A 19,414-nucleotide genomic window follows, 5' to 3' on the forward strand; every position below is an offset into this window, starting at 1 on the left:
AAGATTGAATGCACTAGTGTAAGTCACTCTGGATAAAAATGTCTGCTAAATGACTAAGCTGTTAATGTAAAAATGTGAATAGGGATCATGGGAGCTACAGGGAAACTGCAATAAGGCTTTTAAAGTCTGGTGTTTAGAGGCCACAAACATTGCTAAGAATGTCGGGTGTAGTGTAGGAGACCAACCTGCCTGTGTGTCCTAACCCTTCCCTTCGCCTCCTCTCCTCCCCCAGAGTTGTCTCTGATCACGCTGCACTGGTTCCTGACATCGTTTGCCAGTGTGGTGGACATCCGCATCCTGCTGAGGATCTGGGACCTGCTGTTCTACCAGGGCTCTGTGGTCCTCTTCCAGGTCACACTGGGCATGCTCAAGATCAAGGTGGGATAGTTGTTTCTCATTGGCTGGCTGGTTGCTGGTTTGATTTTAAACCAACCCCTACTCCCTAGACCTGTGTAGATCAGAAAGGATTGGATTGGTATTGAAAATCATACAGTAATAACTCCACCTCTTTTTCCTACATCTATCCAACCCTTTCAGATCTAGAGGCCTACAAGTGTCTTGGGGATTTGGGATTGGTCATTCCCCTGTTTAACCCTCTCCTCTCCCCCCTACAGGAGGTTGACCTTCTCCTCTCTCCCCTACAGGAGGAGGAGCTGGTGTCCTCTGAGAACTCTGCGTCCATCTTCAACACGCTGTCCGATCTGCCCAGCCAGCTGGGTGACGGGGCTGCAGTACTGGGGGAGGCCATGAGGCTGGTGGGGGCGCTGTCCCAGGACACACTGGAGGCCCAGAGGAACAAACACCTGGCTTACATCCTCAATGAGCAGGCCCAGCTCAACACCAACAACTCCCACACACTCAACAACAACCTCAATAAAGTGAGTGGTCTGATAGAAATGTGTGTGTGATAGCATGTCTAACCAGAGTGTGTCTATAGGTTGTGAGGAGACAGTCGCTACGTAGGAAGTCCACTCTGAGCTCTCTGTTGTGGGGTGAGGACGAGGCGGAGGCTCTCAAGTCTAAGAACATCAAGCAGACAGAGCTGGTAGCAGCGCTCCGAGAGGCCATCACCCGCACCGCTGAACACTTCCACTGTCTGGACCCCCGACACACCAGCACTGTGAGTCTCACTACTGAATCATATAGCTGTCTGGACCCCCAACACACCAGCACTGTGAATCTCACTACTGAATCATATAGCTGTCTGGACCCCCGACACACCAGCACTGTGAGTCTCACTACTGAATCATATAGCTGTCTGGACCCCCGACACACCAGCACTGTGAGTCTCACTACTGAATCATATAGCTGTCTGGACCCCCAACACACCAGCACTGTGAATCTCACTACTGAATCATAAAGCTGTCTGGACCCCCAACACACCAGCACTGTGAATCTCACTACTGAATCAGGTTACTGAATCATATAGCTGTCTGGACCCCCAACACACCAGCACTGTGAGTCTCACTACTGAATCATATAGCTGTCTGGACCCCCAACACACCAGCACTGTGAATCTCACTACTGAATCAGGTTACTGAATCATATAGCTGTCTGGACCCCCGACACACCAGCACTGTGAGTCTCACTACTGAATCATATAGCTGTCTGGACCCCCGACACACCAGCACTGTGAGTCTCACTACTGAATCATATAGCTGTCTGGACCCCCAACACACCAGCACTGTGAATCTCACTACTGAATCAGGTTACTGAATCATATAGCTGTCTGGACCCCCGACACACCAGCACTGTGAGTCTCACTACTGAATCATATAGCTGTCTGGACCCCCGACACACCAGCACTGTGAGTCTCACTACTGAATCATATAGCTGTCTGGACCCCCAACACACCAGCACTGTGAATCTCACTACTGAATCAGGTTACTGAATCATATAGCTGTCTGGACCCCCAACACACCAGCACTGTGAGTCTCACTACTAAATCAGATTACTGAATCGACTCAGTTTCACTGACCCCGCGTTTAAGAGAGAAGCTGCCTTGTAGTAAGAAGTAGCTGAGCTCTCCCTAAATACCATGCACAATGTCACCTTAGCCTATTTGGCATGGTGACAATGCTATGGGTAGGGAGTCCGTCCCTCCTTCACCTGGTTATCTTGTGGTCGCCTTGCTGATAATCTGCAGAAATCTGTGACTTTCCGGTCTCTGAGCTCAGTCGCTGGCCGTTAAGTCGCTGAATGTATGCATCTCTTGTCCTCCCCCATGCTGGTGCTGAAGACCTGGATGTCAATTTAAGGCAGCCCTCTGCCCCTCTCTGATTCAGAGGGGTTGGGTTAAATGCAAAGACACATTTCAGTTGAATGCATGGTTGTACAACTGACTAGGTTATCCCCCTTTCCCATGACTGATCTCCAGTAGAAGGCTTTAGGTAGTGCCTGGTGTAATCGTGGCATGAGTCATATAATTGAATTCTTCCCCTGACACAGCAGCACCGTGAGTCATGTTACCCAACAATGAGTCACTCGGTCATTAAATCAAATCACTGAATCAATGGTGCTTCACACTGCGACACAGTTAGGAAATAGTGGAGTCATTCTGATTGACATGTTTGATGTACATTCTGAGCTAATTTGATTAGATTAATCTATGTCCCTCCCCCTCTCGCCTTCTCTTCATCTTTCTCTCTCTCCCTCCCTCTGTCCCTCCTCTCAGGACCTGACTCCAGACTACTCCATGGAGAGCCACCAGAGAGACCACGAGAACTTCCTGGTTGTGTCTCGTAACCGACGGAGACGGGCCAAAGCCCTGTTGGACTTTGAGCGCCATGACGACGACGAACTGGGCTTTAGGAAGAACGACATCATCACAGTGAGTGGACAGAACACATACATGTAATGGAGTTAAGTGCTGTAATTTCACTCCACAGCTTGCTTTAATTTGCCATGTATTTGTGTAGCTCAATCCGTTGGTACATTGTCAAGGAAGTTGGTCACGTGTTTGTGAGCAGAGTAGCACTAGTTAGAGCCCGGTATGGTACAGGGACAGTGGGAAAGCTATACTGTTAACACAGTGGGAAAGCTATACTGTTAACACAGTGGGAAAGCTATACTGTTAACACAGTGGGGAAAGCTATACTGTTAACACAGTGGGGAAAGCTATACTGTTAACACAGTGGGAAAGCTATACTGTTAACACAGTGGGAAAGCTATACTGTTAACACAGTGGGAAAGCTATACTGTTAACACAGTGGGGAAAGCTATACTGTTAACACAGGGGGAAAGCTATACTGTTAACACAGTGGGAAAGCTATACTGTTAACACAGTGGGGAAAGCTATACTGTTAACACAGTGGGAAAGCTATACTGTTAACACAGTGGGGAAAGCTATACTGTTAACACAGTGGGGAAAGCTATACTGTTAACACAGTGGGAAAGCTATATTGTTAACACAGTGGGAAAGCTATACTGTTAACACAGTGGGAAAGCTATACTGTTAACACAGTGGGAAAGCTATACTGTTAACACAGTGGGAAAGCTATACTGTTAACACAGTGGGGAAAGCTATACTGTTAACACAGTGGGGAAAGCTATACTGTTAACAGCACACTGACTTTGTTTTTGCAAACACAGCGTGTGAAATGGATGTGAAAACATACGTGTAAAAAAAAAAAAAGTTTTACAACAGTGACTAACTCACTCCTCCATCTCATCCCTCTTTTTCTCTTTCTCAGATTTTTTCCCAGAAAGATGAGCACTGTTGGGTGGGAGAACTCAACGGGCTGAGAGGTGAATGAAAACACCCCATCTCTGTCCCAATCTCCCCTCCACACGTCCTGTAGAATGTCCATCTCTGTCCCAATCTCCCCTCCACACGTCCTGTAGAATGTCCATCTCTGTCCCAATCTCCCCTCCACACGTCCTGTAGAATGGCCATCTCTGTCCCAATCTCCCCTCCACACGTCCTGTAGAATGTCCATCTCTGTCCCAATCTCCCCTCCACACGTCCTGTAGAATGGCCATCTCTGTCCCAATCTCCCCTCCACACGTCCTGTAGAATGGCCATCTCTGTCCCAATCTCCCCTCCACACGTCCTGTAGAATGTCCATCTCTGTCCCAATCTCCCCTCCACACGTCCTGTAGAATGTCAATCTCTGTCCCAATCTCCCCTCCACACGTCCTGTAGAATGGCCATCTCTGTCCCAATCTCCCCTCCACACGTCCTGTAGAATGGCCATCTCTGTCCCAATCTCCCCTCCACACGTCCTGTAGAATGTCCATCTCTGTCCCAATCTCCCCTCCACACGTCCTGTAGAATGTCCGTCTCTGTCCCAATCTCCCCTCCACACGTCCTGTAGAATGTCCATCTCTGTCCCAATCTCCCCTCCACACGTCCTGTAGAATGTTGTAGTCTGTTTTCCTAACACTCTGGGGAACCATCTATCTCATGATCTGTCCTCTTACTCAAGGTTGGTTTCCAGCCAAGTTCGTAGAAATCCTTGATGAGCGGAGCAAAGAGGTTTGTCAGTGAATTATTGTGTAGTCAGTCTAGTAAAAACAGACTTAAATTTGTCAGTGTTATTTTAGTGGATATATCCAGTCTATGGGTTTGTCAGTATTGTATGTATAACTGGTCTGCTGTGCCCAGTACTCTCTGGCGGGTGATGACTCGGTGACTGAGGCGGTGACAGACCTGGTCAGAGGGACGTTGTGTCCTGCCCTGAAGGCCATCTTCCAACACGGTTTGAAGAAACCCTCCATACTGGGAGGACCCTGCCACCCCTGGCTCTTCATAGAGGAGGTAGGAGACAGACAGCTGGGTTCAGTGTCTGTCTGACGGTGCCTTACCTGACTGTTCTTTGGTCTGTTTTCTCATCAGGCAGCCAGTAGAGAGGTGGAGAGGGACTTTAACTCGGTCTACTCCAGACTGGTGCTGTGTAAGACGTACAGGTAACTTAGACACACACAGACCTCTGTACCATATGAACAGCTAGGATTCCTACACAGTTGTCTTAGTTGTGTGGTGCAGTCCATCAGTTCTCTCTCTCTCCCCCCAGATTAGATGAGGATGGCAAGGTTCTCACACCAGAGGAGCTCCTCTACAGAGTGAGTCCTTTTGTAAATGTTATCCTATAACAAGCCTGTTTACTTCCTCACACCCTGCCACTAAAGACTTCCTGCCACTAAAGACTTCCTCACACCCTGCCACTAAAGACTTCCTCACACCCTGCCACTAAAGACTTCCCGCCACTAAAGACTTCCCGCCACTAAAGACTTCCCGCCACTAAAGACTTCCCGCCACTAAAGACTTCCCGCCACTAAAGACTTCCTCATTCCATCTCCAAGATCTGAAAGAACTGTGTAATATGGGACCTAGTTCTCTATTGAATTTACAGTATCTGGGCCTCCTGAGTGGTGCAGCGGACTAAGGCACTCCATCACAATGCTAGAGGCGTCACTACAGACCCAGGTTCAATCCCGGGCTAGACTGACTATACAATAATTCACTGACAAACCTCTGGGAGGCCCATGAGGCTGTGCACAATTGACCCAGCGCCGTCCAGGTTAGGGAAGGATTTGGCTGGCTGGGATGTCCCAGGCCATGCGTCTGCACGCTGACTTCAGTCGCCAGGTGTATGGTGTTTCCTCCGACACATTGGTGCTGCTGGCTTTTGGGTTATGCGAGCAATGTGTCAACAAGCAGTGTGGCTTGGCGGGGTCGTGTTTCGACCTTCAACTCTCCTGAGTCCGTACAGGAGTTGCAGCGATGGGACAAGACTGTAACTACCAATTGGATATCACGAAATTAGGGAGATAAAGGAGGAAAAAAGTACAATTTAAAAAATGATACTTAGTATCTGCATTTCAGGTGCTTTCAAAGGGGGAATGAGGAACTGCCTAGTGGTAGGGGCCGATGGGCTGTGAAGGTTGTCTGTTAGAAACATAGGCCTTAGGCTACAGACAGTTTTACACTGAATGTTTTATTCATAAGCATTTGTTTCAGTGATGCTTCAGCGCCCTCCGTCTGTCTCTTTCAGGCGGTGCAGTCTGTAAATATGAGCCACGACTCTGCACACGCTCAGATGGACGTCAAGTTCCGCTCGCTCCTCTGCGTGGGCCTCAAGTGAGTCACACAGATTCTCTCACTCAGAGATCCTGGCTGTCCCTCTTATCAGTGAACACTCCCTAACCACATCTCTCTCCCCCCACAGTGAGCAGGTGTTACACCTGTGGTTGGAGGTGTTGTGTTCCAGTATGCCTGCAGTGGAGAAGTGGTACCAGCCCTGGTCCTTCCTACGCAGCCCAGGATGGGTCCAGATCAAGTGTGAGCTCAGGTAAAAGATGGAGACAGATGTCCACGAGAGAGACAGAGTGGGAGAGATTAAGAAAAGATTGGAACGAATGATTGAGAAATAAAACAAAGGAGAGATTGGAGTGAAACTGTGAGATCACAAGTGAGAATGAATGCGAGAGCGACGCACACAAGACGGTGCCAGCAGAATATTACAAGATTAAATCTCGCCATTCAAGCGTATTAACAGCTAGATTATTTTTGAAAGACTTAGAGGCCAGGATGAAGTGAAATGGATATAAAATGGTGTATGTGTGGAAAGGATGGTGGTGTGGTTTTCAAAAGGTGATGTTTCCTTAGGGTTCTCTCAAAGTTTGCCTTCAGTCTCTCTCAGGACTGTGAGCTGCCTGCCAAGAAAGAGGTATGTATGTGTGTAAAACACCCACCCTGTGAACTCATACCTGTGTGTGGCTGAATTCTGCAAAACCATTCTCAAAGAAGGGGTTGCAGATGTGTTGGTTGACCATTACCTCTTTAGTTGGGATCTCTAGGGAAACTCTGATCTCTGGTCAATGTAGTTGGTCTAGTTACTCAACTATGGGTTTAGGGACTAGAATAGGAAACTAGAGTTATCTAAACAACAAGCTGTTCCTGGTTCAGTTGTTGGAGAACGTAGCTGGTGATGGCTAGTGATAGTAGAATAGTGAACATTGGGGAAAACCATCCCAATGCGCACACCTCACCCATAACCCTTTGACCTCCATTGTGGACATTTTAAACTGCACCCAGCAACTGCTGTTCCTTATACACTCCCTTTAAACAAACAGCCTCTTTCACTCTTTATTCCCCCCCCCCCCCCCCCTCCCTCCAGGAGAAAGATCAGAGGCCACTGAAGGAAGGAGTCCAAGACATGTTGGTGAAGCATCATCTCTTCAGCTGGGACATCGATGGCTAGAAACACACACCCAAAGCCTGCAAAAAACTCCCCTGCCCAACACATGCTGTGTCTACCAGAGTGATCTTTCTGTTTCTTTCATATTGACTGCTATGTCAGAACCCACTACTAGTGTTTCCATCACTACCTCTCACTAGGAAGTATTGTAATGTTCAGACATTTGATCATCATTCTACAAACACATTGATATGCATCGTGGTTTCACTTCCTCGTCTCAACTAAACTGCATCCGAAGCCTTTCTACTGAGGATAGTACACTATAGGGGGCGCGTTCATCAAGACGCAACTTTATGGAATGTTCAGATAGAAATAAGCATTGTAGAACAAAGATGCTTCTGACATGTAGAATAAGGAATAACATCAGCTCTATTCATGGCATTTCTATCTGCAATGTTTGGCAACTTACCGTGGCCAGGTTATCATTTGAGACACCAAAAGACTTTCCATGTCTATCAACGAATTACATTTACTTTCTGAGCTTGCTAACAAATCAAAGGTCTTTTGATGTGTCTATTAAGGAAGCAATTAGTATGTAACCAAGGTTGATAGTCCTCTCTGTCACCATGGCTGTTAGTTCTTGGGTGAAGCTACTGTGTATGTTGTCCACACCAGTGTTTCTGATACTTTAGATCAGGTGCAGAAGACTAGGAATATACAGAAAGTGCTGATTGTAGCATTCCTTAGGTACAGAGTAGTCACATCTACTGTGCCATATGAAGTACTTCCTCAGACTCAAGGACTGGGGTGTATCACTAAGAACCAAACCGGGAGGAATGTACCTGAATTTGTCCCAGAGAAACTTGTTTTTGTTGTGAAACGTTTTGCTACAGTGGGCACTGATCTGATGTCGTAGTAGCACCTGTGTCCGTGTGTCCTGCTACCAGTACTGTAGTAGGATGTGCTGATTGAGAAGTGGAACGTACTCCTGTGTCCGTGTGTCCTGCTACCAGTACTGTAGTAGGATGTGCTGATTGAGAAGTGGAACGTACTCCTGTGTCCGTGTGTCCTGCTACCAGTACTGTAGTAGGATGTGCTGATTGAGAAGTGGAACGTACTCCTGTGTCCTGCTACCAGTACTGTAGTAGGATGTGCTGATTGAGAAGTGGAACGTACTCCTGTGTCCTGCTACCAGTACTGTAGTAGGATGTGCTGATTGAGAAGTGGAACGTACTCCTGTGTCCGTGTGTCCTGCTACCAGTACTGTAGTAGGATGTGCTGATTGAGAAGTGGAACGTACTCCTGTGTCCTGCTACCAGTACTGTAGTAGGATGTGCTGATTGAGAAGTGGAACGTACTCCTGTGTCCGTGTGTCCTGCTACCAGTACTGTAGTAGGATGTGCTGATTGATAAGTGGAACGTACTCCTGTGTCCTGCTACCAGTACTGTAGTAGGATGTGCTGATTGAGAAGTGGAACGTACTCCTGTGTCCTGCTACCAGTACTGTAGTAGGATGTGCTGATTGAGAAGTGGAACCTACTCCTGTGTCCGTGTGTCCTGCTACCAGTACTGTAGTAGGATGTGCTGATTGAGAAGTGGAACGTACTCCTGTGTCCGTGTGTCCTGCTACCAGTACTGTAGTAGGATGTGCTGATTGAGAAGTGGAACGTACTCCTGTGTCCTGCTACCAGTACTGTAGTAGGATGTGCTGATTGAGAAGTGGAACCTACTCCTGTGTCCGTGTGTCCTGCTACCAGTACTGTAGTAGGATGTGCTGATTGAGAAGTGGAACCTACTCCTGTGTTCTGCTACCAGTACTGTAGTAGGATGTGCTGATTGAGAAGTGGAACCTACTCCTGTGTCCGTGTGTCCTGCTACCAGTACTGTAGTAGGATGTGCTGATTGAGAAGTGGAACCTACTCCTGTGTTCGTGTGTCCTGCTACCAGTACTGTAGTAGGATGTGCTGATTGAGAAGTGGAACCTACTCCTGTGTTCGTGTGTCCTGCTACCAGTACTGTAGTAGGATGTGCTGATTGAGAAGTGGAACGTACTCCTGTGTCCGTGTGTCCTGCTACCAGTACTGTAGTAGGATGTGCTGATTGAGAAGTGGAACGTACTCCTGTGTCCTGCTACCAGTACTGTAGTAGGATGTGCTGATTGAGAAGTGGAACGTACTCCTGTGTCCGTGTGTCCTGCTACCAGTACTGTAGTAGGATGTGCTGATTGAGAAGTGGAACGTACTCCTGTGTCCGTGTGTCCTGCTACCAGTACTGTAGTAGGATGTGCTGATTGAGAAGTGGAACGTACTCCTGTGTCCGTGTGTCCTGCTACCAGTACTGTAGTAGGATGTGCTGATTGAGAAGTGGAACGTACTCCTGTGTTCGTGTGTCCTGCTACCAGTATTGTAGTAGGAGGTGCTGATTGAGAAGTGGAACCTACTCCAACCACGCTGTCGATCTGTGTTGGTACCCAACAATCCCATTCTACTCTGCATTCCATCCACTATTGTCTCCAAATGTTTAGTGCCAACATGGCTCTCCGTTGTGGGCTACTAAACAGTGTATCTGTAGTAGTCACTTTGCTGACTGGGAAGAACTATGTAAACTTTTATTTCAGTTAATTTCTTTATATTACAATGGATGTGTCCATCCGCCATCGAACTAACCTCCATCTTGGTGTGTAATTACTGAAGAAAAGCCACTTGACTCACATCACCTTGCAGTAATATTACACTATATACATAAGAAAATAAACTCAATCTCCCTGTTGTGCTCTGATATTAAATGAAAGGTAGTGTATTTAACCATCAGAAAATGGTGGTATACTATCCCAGTAACTTGTATTCATTCCCCTCATCTTAACCCGTAGCAATGCTACCGTACCTATAGACTTCTGTCATACTGCACAGACAAATGGTATCAGTTCAGACTCACTAACCTCACTGAAACTATACACAACGTTAACCCTAATTTCAACCCCTATGCCTATAGTTTTCACTGTTTAAATATAAATTCATTTCATGTACAACAGTTGACCAATCAGAGATCAATAAAGCCTGTTTTTATTGGTGAATGTCAGAAGCAAACAGAATTCCACAACTATGTAAACAGTGATGGTCCAAACAGCACTGCAACTATTATTACAATCAATGTCTCACTTAAACAGTTGCTAATCAAGTGTACATTATATTCTTAAATAAACCTTATTTTCAGTGTAAATGGAATCATTTTAGACAGGACAAGTTGCCTTCAACTCCTCTCGCCTCCTGAAAAATGACGAACGTGGATAAATGACGACTCCTCTGCTCAGGAAAATTACAGGTGTGATCCCAAAATAAGTGTAAAGTGAAATGCATTTACATTTATTTAGACAACAGCTGATTCACAGGGGGTGTAGTATAGTTGTAAACTCTTCAAAGAGGAAGATACACATGACTGTCCTCCATGAAAGGTGGCTATCGAGGAGAGGAGGATATTTTTCCATTTCACCCACAAACACTCAATCCCTTTCTGGGCCATGGAGGACGGACTTGAGAAAGGGTGTGATGATAGTCAGACAAACCCTGGCTTTCCTTTCGGTCATAAATGGCCAATTAAACATCTTATCTACAATATTTCACTCATAATGAAGGCCCACTAAAATGTACCATTCACTATGTCAGTTGTGACCTTACTTCCTTTCATTAATCTTCACATTTTAGTATAAAATTAAATAGAAAACATGCTTCATTATGTCATATTGGGGGATTCTAGTGGTAAATAGGAAATGAGAGTAACTAGTATGCCTGCTAAACAGTGAAACAATGAGCTATAGTGCATGGAGCTGGGTTACTCTACTGTAAGGGAATAGCTGCCCATGTGGCTTCGGGCCCATGATTAACTATACACAGTATTACAGTGATTCTCACCGTAGACCCAATGAAAGAAGGCATATCAGGTTCATATACTGTAAATATAAGGATGCTTTCTAAACTAATCAGAGATAAGATGAGGAGAGTGAGGAGGCAGAGGTAACCATCTACAAGCACAGAGCTGGGAGCTGCTTTTCACCTAGACTTTCTCTGGTGTGAGTGATAAAGACACTTTATAAGGCGATAGATAGATGGGTGGTATAGAGGGAGAGGGGTTGGGAAAGGGACATTTTATGACCCCATTTTTTTTGACAGGGGTTTGTAGTGGAGTAGTTTTGGGAAGGGGGGGTAGTTGTCTGCTGAAACAGGTGGATGGAGGAAGTACTGTAGTTTGGGGGCTGAGAGGGGTGTCGTTTAGGAACCTCCTGTGCCTGCTGATGACGGGGCTGCTGTGGTGGAGCTGCTCTGGTTTGATTTGCCTTTATGTCTCTGTCCTCCTCGTCTCCTGCTCCCTCCTCCTGACTTTGTCTGTAGAGAACAGATCACAATCAGACAGACGGAGAACAGAAACAACTGGGTTAACAATGAGGTTACCATTCAAAATCACTTCCAGCTAAGACTGATGTTATCAAACTGAACTACATGCTGTGGACACATCTCTAGAAGATTCATGTTTGGTTCACATGAGGCATGCATTGTTTCAGGATATTTACAGAAGTTACTGGACAAGACTCATTTCCCACGACTCAATTGTTACTCATTTGACCTAATTATCTTGTTTACCTGCCTGGTTCCCATTGTTTATCTTGCTCTGTTTGTTTCTGTTTACCTTGCTCTCTTTGTTTCCCTCATTACTCTGAGGGTCATCCTCCCCCTCTGTCTGAGGAAGCAAGCAAAGCACCAACACAGAGAGAGGAGAAAGAGGAGGAATGGAGGGCAAATCAAGGATGTAGTAACGTTGTAATGCACAAAGAGGACGAAGAGCAGATTAACGTGGAAATTGAAAAGAATGCAGAGAATGAAACAGGGTGAGAGGAAAAGAGACAGGGTGGCAGGTGGAGTAATCAGTAAATGAGAATAGCGATGAAAAGGAAGGAAACAGTAGGGTGTGAAAACATGAAGTGGAGAAGAATAGTAGGAAAGGAGAGGTGTTAGGCAGATCAGACAGACACAGCTACAGAAGCAAACATTCTAGAAGCAGTAAAGCAAGTTAAGAGGAAAGCTTACGCACCACACACACACACACACATAAGTTAAACACTTACACCTATTCAACTGCCCTGAAACTATTACTTTCACGACTCGACCCGCCATCTAACCATCCCCTCCACTCCCTTCATCCATCCTTTCAATTTGTTCCTTCACTTTCTCTCTCTCACCAGTTGTTGTGATTGGTGCGGACTGTCTGGTCGGGTTGTGCTCGCTTCGTCCTCATTGGCAGGCGTGGTTCCATCCTCTCTGCGGTACGGGGCCTTTTTCGTAGACTGCATTTTGATTTGCGGGGGTTTGAAGTTTGACGGCATATTATTGGTCGACTGCAGCAGCTGTAAACACCCACCCACCAATAAGATTAATGCATGAGGGAAGTACTCTGCATGCAGGTACTCTGGTGTCTTTATGACCTTTCGTAAACCATTCAGAACCATTCATAAGCCTTTAAGTCCAGACCTTGGTGATGATACCCACAGCCTTGGTGTATCCCTCTGAACACCAGTCTACTCTCTGGTCTATGTGGAGGAACTCTGGGGTCTTCATGAGCATGATCCTTCATAAACCCTTTCCAACCATTCATAAACCCTTCATAAGCCTTTCTAACCCCTGACCTTGGTGATGGTGCCCACAGCCTTGGTGCGTCCCTCTCTGAACACCAGTCTCTGGTCTGTGTGGAGGTACTCGGGGGTCTTGATGAAGCGGAAGTGGACCGATGCCTTGTCCCCTGTTCGTAGACAGTCTCTGTTCATGGTCAGGATAGTGGCTGTCTGCCTGATGCTGCCACAGTGCACTGTGAAGGGGGAGAAAGAGGAATGACGAGAGAAGGAGAGATATATAGTCAGACATGAGACAGCTGTGTGTGTGTGTTTCTCTGTGTGTGTGTGTGTGTGTGTGTGTGTCTCACCCATGGCCTGGTAGCGGGGTGATATCGTAGTTGGGTGGTGCAGAACCAGAATCTCAGCCATAAATTCCCATGATGCCTGTGGGTTTAACCTGGGGGACACCATCACCATGCCTTTCCTTATGGATGAACGCTTGATCTAAGGAGGGAGAGAGAGCGGGAGGGGAGGGAGAGGGAGTGGGAGGGGAGGGAGAGAGGGAGAGGGAGTGGGAGGGGAGGGAGAGAGGGATGGGGAGGAGGGAGAGAGGGATGGGGAGGAGGGAGAGAGGGATGGGGAGGGGAGAGATGAGGTAGAGAGAGAACATGGAGAGAGGGAGCGGGAAGGGAGGGGGTAGAGAGGAGGGAGGGGAGAGAAACAGAGAGACTTGAGGTATTGACTCCTATTCACTGCAAAAAACATTCAGTTCAACTAAACATTAATCTATGCATCAGAAAAGTGTTGTAATACCAAACATCTCCAGCAGGGGACACTAAAGAGAAAACATACCTTTTTGAGGGCGAAGGAGGCAGTCTGTCCACCTCTCACCTCCTTGACTGGCATCCTCTTCCTGTGGATAGATTTGACTGCAATGGGGAGGAAACTGCCCAGTGGGTCTGGGCCTAACAACATTGTGTCATTCAGACGTATCAATCCACGTAAAGTAGTCCCTGAAACGACTGTGCCTACACCCTGACAGAGAAGGTAAACATGGTTAGAGAGGTGTGTGTGTGGCATCAATATGCATGTGTAGCAGCTGCTTTGTGTGTGTGACTAACCGGTACTGAGTAGGTGTCATCTATCTGGAACTCTGCAGGTTCGTCTTCTCTGTAGGAGGTTTTAGAAGACAGCAGGTTGAGGAACATCTTCAGCAGGTCCATGTTCTCTCCTGTCACATTGGAGATCTGGAAGATTGGACACATCCTACACACACAAACACACTGAATTATGGTCCCCTATAATTGAAGCAAAATCCAGTTTATAAAGAGTGTGTGATTGTGGCTACAAAGTGTGTGCCTTAACGTTTACCTCTCAGAGCTGAAGTTGGAGGCTGTGACGATGACGTCATCTTTGTTTTGGACCAGAACAGGGATCTTTCTGCAGCCTGGGGACTTTAGTAACCTCTGGAGCAGCTTTAACGTCTCTGTTACAATAACACAACCAGTAAAGTCAGGTTTTGTGATGACTGTCAATACTCATCACTAAATCTAAGAGAAAGCAGTATGGTGGGGTAGAGGGAATATAGTTTCACCTGTAGAATTATTTCATATCAGTGCAGATGTGGGGAAGGAGTCCAGGAAAGGAAGCAGATTTAGACTTGAGATGCACCCAGAAAGAGAAAGAAAGGAACTGACCTTGTAGGATGTTGGCAGGACACATGTCTATCTTGGTGACCACTACGAACACAGGCACATTGAGGGCCAGGGCCAGACCTAGATGCTCCTTAGTCATCCCTACGATACCTGCATTACTGCCCACCTAGAGAGAGGATGGGAGAGATAGACAGGGAGAGGGGGTAAAGAGAGTGAGGGGGGTAGAGAGAGCGAAGGGGGAGGGTAGAGAGAACGAGGGGGGGGGGGGGTAGAGAGAGCGAGGGGGGTGGGGGTAGAGAGAGCGAAGGGGGGTGGAAGGAGGGAGGATGGAAGGAGGGAGAGAGGAAGGAGGGAGAGAGAGACAAATAACATGGTGAAAGATTCATCATTGGTGCTGTTGATGGATAGTAAAGTCAGAAAAAGCACCAAGGCCCACACGCTAACCCCTCACTCACCATGAGCATGCAGAAGTCAGGCAGGTGTCCAGTCATTCCAAACACTGTGGTCTTGAGATACTTCTCATGTCCAGCTAGGTCTATGAAGGTGATGACCTTAGAGGACCTCTCACAGATCTTAGTCCAGTCTAGACTGCCACCATGGCTGTCTGGCTTATTCACCACCTAGGATACAGGGACAGAGATTACACACAACAACAACTTCATGTCTCCATCTATAAAACCAATTCATCAACACAATTATCAATGAAGCAGGCCTTACATTGTCATGTCAATGTTATCCCAGTGTAATATCCATCACCTGTAAGCCCCTCCTATGTCATCTCCCTCACCTGTCCCTTCTGGTCGAAGCCCAGGATGTCATTCCCCACACTGCTGGTCCTGCCACTCTCCATTTCGTGTTTGTGCCTGAAGAGTTTCTGGCGGGCGAACCCCCTGCCGTTGTCCAGTTCCCCGTGGGTCAACACCCCCAGCAGGGTGCTCTTACCTGCATCCACGTTACCCACCACCGCTACCCTGAGAGAGGGGGGGGGGGGGGAGGAGAGATTTGACATTTGGGACACAAGATCAGATGAAGATGAAGAGGAGAGGGATGAAAACAGAGTATTGCTCGTGTGTTGCTTTGACAACACTGGATTTCCCCCCTTTGTGTCAACGTCCCCTTAAGCTTTTTTGAATTTAAATTGCATTTGAGAGACATGCTTGTCCTCGTCAGCCCAGGTCTAATGTCAAAACATGTCTAATTGTTGATCAGGTCAGCCTTTGACCCCTGACACTTGACCTTCCCCCAACTCACCTGACCTCCAAGAAGTCTTGATCACCCACGCGTCGGCGGATGAGGTAGTCGCGTACCTGCCCCCCAGCTTCGATACGCTCCCTCAGCAGGATCAGCTCTGACTCGGTCTGCTCACACAGGGACTGAACTGTGGCTACAGACGCCTCCATGTCTCCCTCATCCAGACCATAGTCACCTCCGTCTGATAGAAAGGGGTGAGGGTTGAGGGGGGTTTATCGGTGTAAAATGTCACTCGCTACAGTAAGTGACTGATTCTGTGAGCTAGTGAATGTAGGAGCAAATCAGTGCATACTGTATAGCCTCATTAAGTGAGTGAGTGAGGCTGACTTACCTGAGCCCATCCCAACAACGTAGATGGTCTCCCCACAACCCTCGTCCATCCTCTCCCGGAGTTGTCGTAGTAACGAGTCATACTGCTCTCCATTAGGGCTGACCAGGGCCACCTGACAAGGGAGGGAAGGAGAGACAGAAAATGGTTGATGTAGGCCTGGGTATCCTACAACATAGCCATGGTGGAAAGCCTACACATATTTCCATTGATATAGGCCTAATTGTACTTTATCAAAAGCTATAGGGCTATTCATCTTGTATTGTCCTCTATCTGGGTAGAGTTGTGAATGCTACACCATTTCTGTGAAAAATGGATTATTCATCTCGTCTAAAAACATTTGACTATCTGGGAACTCAGATTTGGCTGTAGATTTACCTTACAAGCTTGCTTTCAGTCCAAATCAATCTCTATACAATGTTCTCAGCTTAGGGAACCCTGATAAAGACAATTTAGAGTTGTGAATTCCCCATTTATGTGAAAATAGATTAATCTAAACAGTGAGCGAGTTCGTTTTGCATCACTCGGGCCCCGGTGGGCGGGGTTTGCACATTTAAGACCATTCCATTGGTCCTACACTGAAATCTCTACCCACCCAGAGCACCCAGCCACGGAAAAAGAAATCGCCCAATCAAAAGCAGGTGAACTTGCCTGACAGCTTTCTGTTACCGAGTGTTGCATCAGAAGAAGACTTATTTGGCTTTTTCGAGACATACATTGATGGCAGATTTTTAAATCATCATAGTGGTTTCATAATAATGACTTAAAGTCATTATTACTCAAAGCTGCAGGCTAAAGTTAAATCTAGACTTGGTTTCCTCTATCATAATCGCTCCTCTTTCACCCCAGCTGCCAATCTAACCCTGATTCAGATGACCATCCTTCCCATACTAGATTACAGAGACATCATTTATAGATCGGCAGGTAAGGGTGCTCTCGAGCGGCTAGATGTTCTTTACCATTCGTCCATCAGATTTGCCACCAATGCTCCTTATAAGACATCACTGCACTCTATACTCCTCTGTAAAATGGTCATCTCTGTATACCCATCGCAAGACCCACTGATTGATGCTTATTTATAAAACCCTCTGAGACCTCACACCTCCCTATCTGAGATATCTACTGCAGCCCTCATCCTCCACATACAACACCCGTTCTGCCAGTCACATTCTGTTAAAGGTACCCAATGTAAACACATCCCTGGGTCGCTCCTCTTTTCAGTTCGCTGCGGCTAGCGACTGGAACGAGCTGCAACACTCAAACTGGACAGTTTTATCTCAATCTCTTCATTCAAAGACTCAATCATGGACACTCTTACTGACAGTTGTGGCTGCTTTGTGTGTATTATTGTCTGTATTATTGTCTCTACCTTCTTGCCCTTTGTGATGTTTTCTGCCCAATAATGTTTGGACCATATTTTGTGCTGCTACCATGTTGTGTTGCTACCATGCTGTTGTCATGTTGTGTTGCTACCATGTCGTGTTGCTACCATGCTGTTGTCATGTTGTGTTGCTAGCATGCAGCGTTGTCATGTGTTGCTGCCTTGCTACGTTGTTGTCTTAGGTCTCTCTTTATGTAGTGTTGTCTGTGTTTTGTCCCATATTTATATTTGATTTATTTTTTATCCCAACCCCCATCCCTGCACAGGGGTAGGCCATCATTGTAAATAAGAATTTGTTCTTAACTGACTTGCCTAGTTAAATAAAGTTTCATAAAAAATAAACACACACACACAGACCTAGCCTATTTGTTCTGTAGTATTGACACCAAAAAGTCCTAGAAGTATTGCATCTTTCTGTTTATTCTAGTTAATTTCTCTCTGTTGATACTGATCTTGATATGGATGAGTGCCAAAGATGGAGGGAGATGAGTTTCCTGTCAGTCAACAACACACTGATCATTGTTCAGCTCTGTAAGTTGAGCCTGGCCCATTTGCCAGAAACACTTCCTTCTGACACACACCATTTCCCTATTGCCCTGTGTTTCATCAGGCCAAGTGGTGGCACAGTATGTATAAGGACTCATCAACCAGAGAAAGAGAGTCATGCCCATGGCTGTGGTTTGTGAGTCACACTGCTGCTGGAGTGTCCTCTCTCTAGCCATCAGCCATAACACATTCAAGACCCATTCAAACCACATCTGATATGCTTGCTAAAGCCTCTTAAGGATCCGCACCTTTATTTCAATTTTCTTGTTACTTACAACCTTCATGCTAATTGCATTAGCCTACGTTAGCTCAACCAAAGCTTAAGGTGACAGAGACATTTAAAACCACAAACTTTTGCCACAAATATAGTTCTGAACTTTTAGATTTGCAATTCTGCATAACATTTTAAGATGGGCACTCAGCTAGATTGATTAGTATTTAGCGCAATCGTTATTCTAACTAGCTAACTTAGCTTGCAATACAGCAGCCAGAATGACAGCAAGTTTAGGCATAATAAATGCCAATTTGAAGATGATAAACACAGCCCCGACTAGCACGGCCTAGCTAACTACCTTGCTAGTGAAGTCAATACCGAGATCCCCGGTCTCGCCGTTGAAGAGGTCGCCGTCCTCGAGGCACTCTTCCCCGGCGTCATGATCTCCACAACCTCCTCCATCCGGAGCGAAAATGCTCGCGGGCATCAGAGCGTCTGCGAGGACTGGTATGGAATTTGGGCTTATATTCGGCTCGTGTGCAGCCAACGATGCCATTATGTCAGCTTTGCAGTAACGATTGCTATATTGTCTTCTTGCTGTCTCTTGTGTTGATTATTATGACAGCTAGCTAGCTTCAGACCACTAAACAGCTGATATATGTGCAGTTATTACACAGAACTGAGAAACAAAGCAATTGTATGATACAGGCAGAATACAACAATTATCTCGTACGTTTTGGCTATCTGCTTTCTGTGTAGCTAGCAATAAAACATATGTTTACAATCCTCCAAGTGGCAACAGAAAATTGCGGTGACGTAAATTAAAAAACATAAGGGGGTTGGTTCATGGTGTTTTTTTGCTGACACACCTTCTTATCAAAAATCTAACCAATTGCGCGCCGAATACCCAAATAATATTCCAGAATAAACCAATCAGAGCAAGTGAGTGCTTCACATATAATTAGAAAAAACGTCCAGCGTGGTTAAAATATCGGCGTGGTTGATATCAGCAATGCGTCAACTCATTGTATCAGGATTGGTTCCTGCTCATTCATTGAATAAAGATAAAGTCGCTTTAACGGAATGATGCAAAGAGGTGCAAAACATGCCTGACATGCCTAACGTTATTCCCAAACAAGCCATAGGTCAATTGTAACCAAGTAATAACCAGTCATCGAGGGGAAATCTGCAAACAGGGAAGACTTCCTTGTGAGATGCCAATGTGATATTTTGATAAAGTGGAAAAGGCAAGAGCTGTGACGTAGTTAGCTTAGCATTTGATGATTCTGATGGGACAT

General features: G+C 46.3%; 2 protein-coding genes across 10 annotated transcripts in view; one reads left to right on the plus strand and one right to left on the minus strand.

The window, feature by feature from the left end:
- Positions 1–10,361, plus strand: part of sgsm3 (small G protein signaling modulator 3) — a 25,066-nt gene extending 14,705 nt beyond the window's left edge. For 4 of the 8 annotated variants that reach the window (XM_090193951.1, XM_090193949.1, XM_090193950.1 and 1 more), the window contains exons 9-21: positions 233–378; positions 645–878; positions 938–1,120; positions 2,675–2,830; positions 3,693–3,747; positions 4,428–4,477; positions 4,607–4,759; positions 4,838–4,908; positions 5,016–5,064; positions 5,997–6,082; positions 6,171–6,293; positions 6,611–6,671; positions 7,122–10,361. In XM_090193951.1, coding sequence (XP_090050077.1) covers positions 233–378; positions 645–878; positions 938–1,120; positions 2,675–2,830; positions 3,693–3,747; positions 4,428–4,477; positions 4,607–4,759; positions 4,838–4,908; positions 5,016–5,064; positions 5,997–6,082; positions 6,171–6,293; positions 6,611–6,671; positions 7,122–7,205 — 1,451 coding nt within the window. In that variant the 3' untranslated portion in view covers positions 7,206–10,361. Of the gene's footprint in view, positions 1–232; positions 379–614; positions 879–937; positions 1,121–2,674; positions 2,831–3,692; positions 3,748–4,427; positions 4,478–4,606; positions 4,760–4,837; positions 4,909–5,015; positions 5,065–5,996; positions 6,083–6,170; positions 6,294–6,610; positions 6,672–7,121 lie in introns of all 8 variants that reach the window. The other 4 variants (XM_090193945.1, XM_090193947.1, XM_090193948.1 and 1 more) reach the window with 1 other exon arrangement.
- On the minus strand, positions 10,182–19,148 carry LOC110485220 (GTP-binding protein 1). 2 transcript variants are annotated; one of them, XM_036938903.2, is made up of 14 exons: positions 18,475–18,964; positions 15,979–16,090; positions 15,648–15,828; positions 15,184–15,367; positions 14,852–15,016; positions 14,439–14,562; positions 14,113–14,227; positions 13,863–14,007; positions 13,594–13,776; positions 13,110–13,245; positions 12,817–12,995; positions 12,373–12,537; positions 11,823–11,873; positions 10,182–11,521 (listed from the first exon to the last, which is right to left on the minus strand). In XM_036938903.2, the coding sequence occupies exons 1-14, from the start codon at positions 18,670–18,672 to the stop codon at positions 11,408–11,410; spliced, it is 2,052 nt and encodes a 683-aa protein (XP_036794798.2). In that variant the 5' UTR covers positions 18,673–18,964; the 3' UTR covers positions 10,182–11,407. The 2 variants fall into 2 exon arrangements, with proteins under 2 accessions (XP_036794798.2, XP_036794800.2); XM_036938905.2 differs by lacking the exon at positions 11,823–11,873 and having other exon boundaries at positions 18,475–19,148.
- Positions 19,149–19,414: the final 266 nt, after the last annotated feature.

This window comes from Oncorhynchus mykiss, chromosome 12 (assembly GCF_057628025.1).
Source record: "Oncorhynchus mykiss isolate SJ-2025 chromosome 12, ASM5762802v1, whole genome shotgun sequence".
NCBI lineage: Eukaryota > Metazoa > Chordata > Actinopteri > Salmoniformes > Salmonidae > Oncorhynchus > Oncorhynchus mykiss.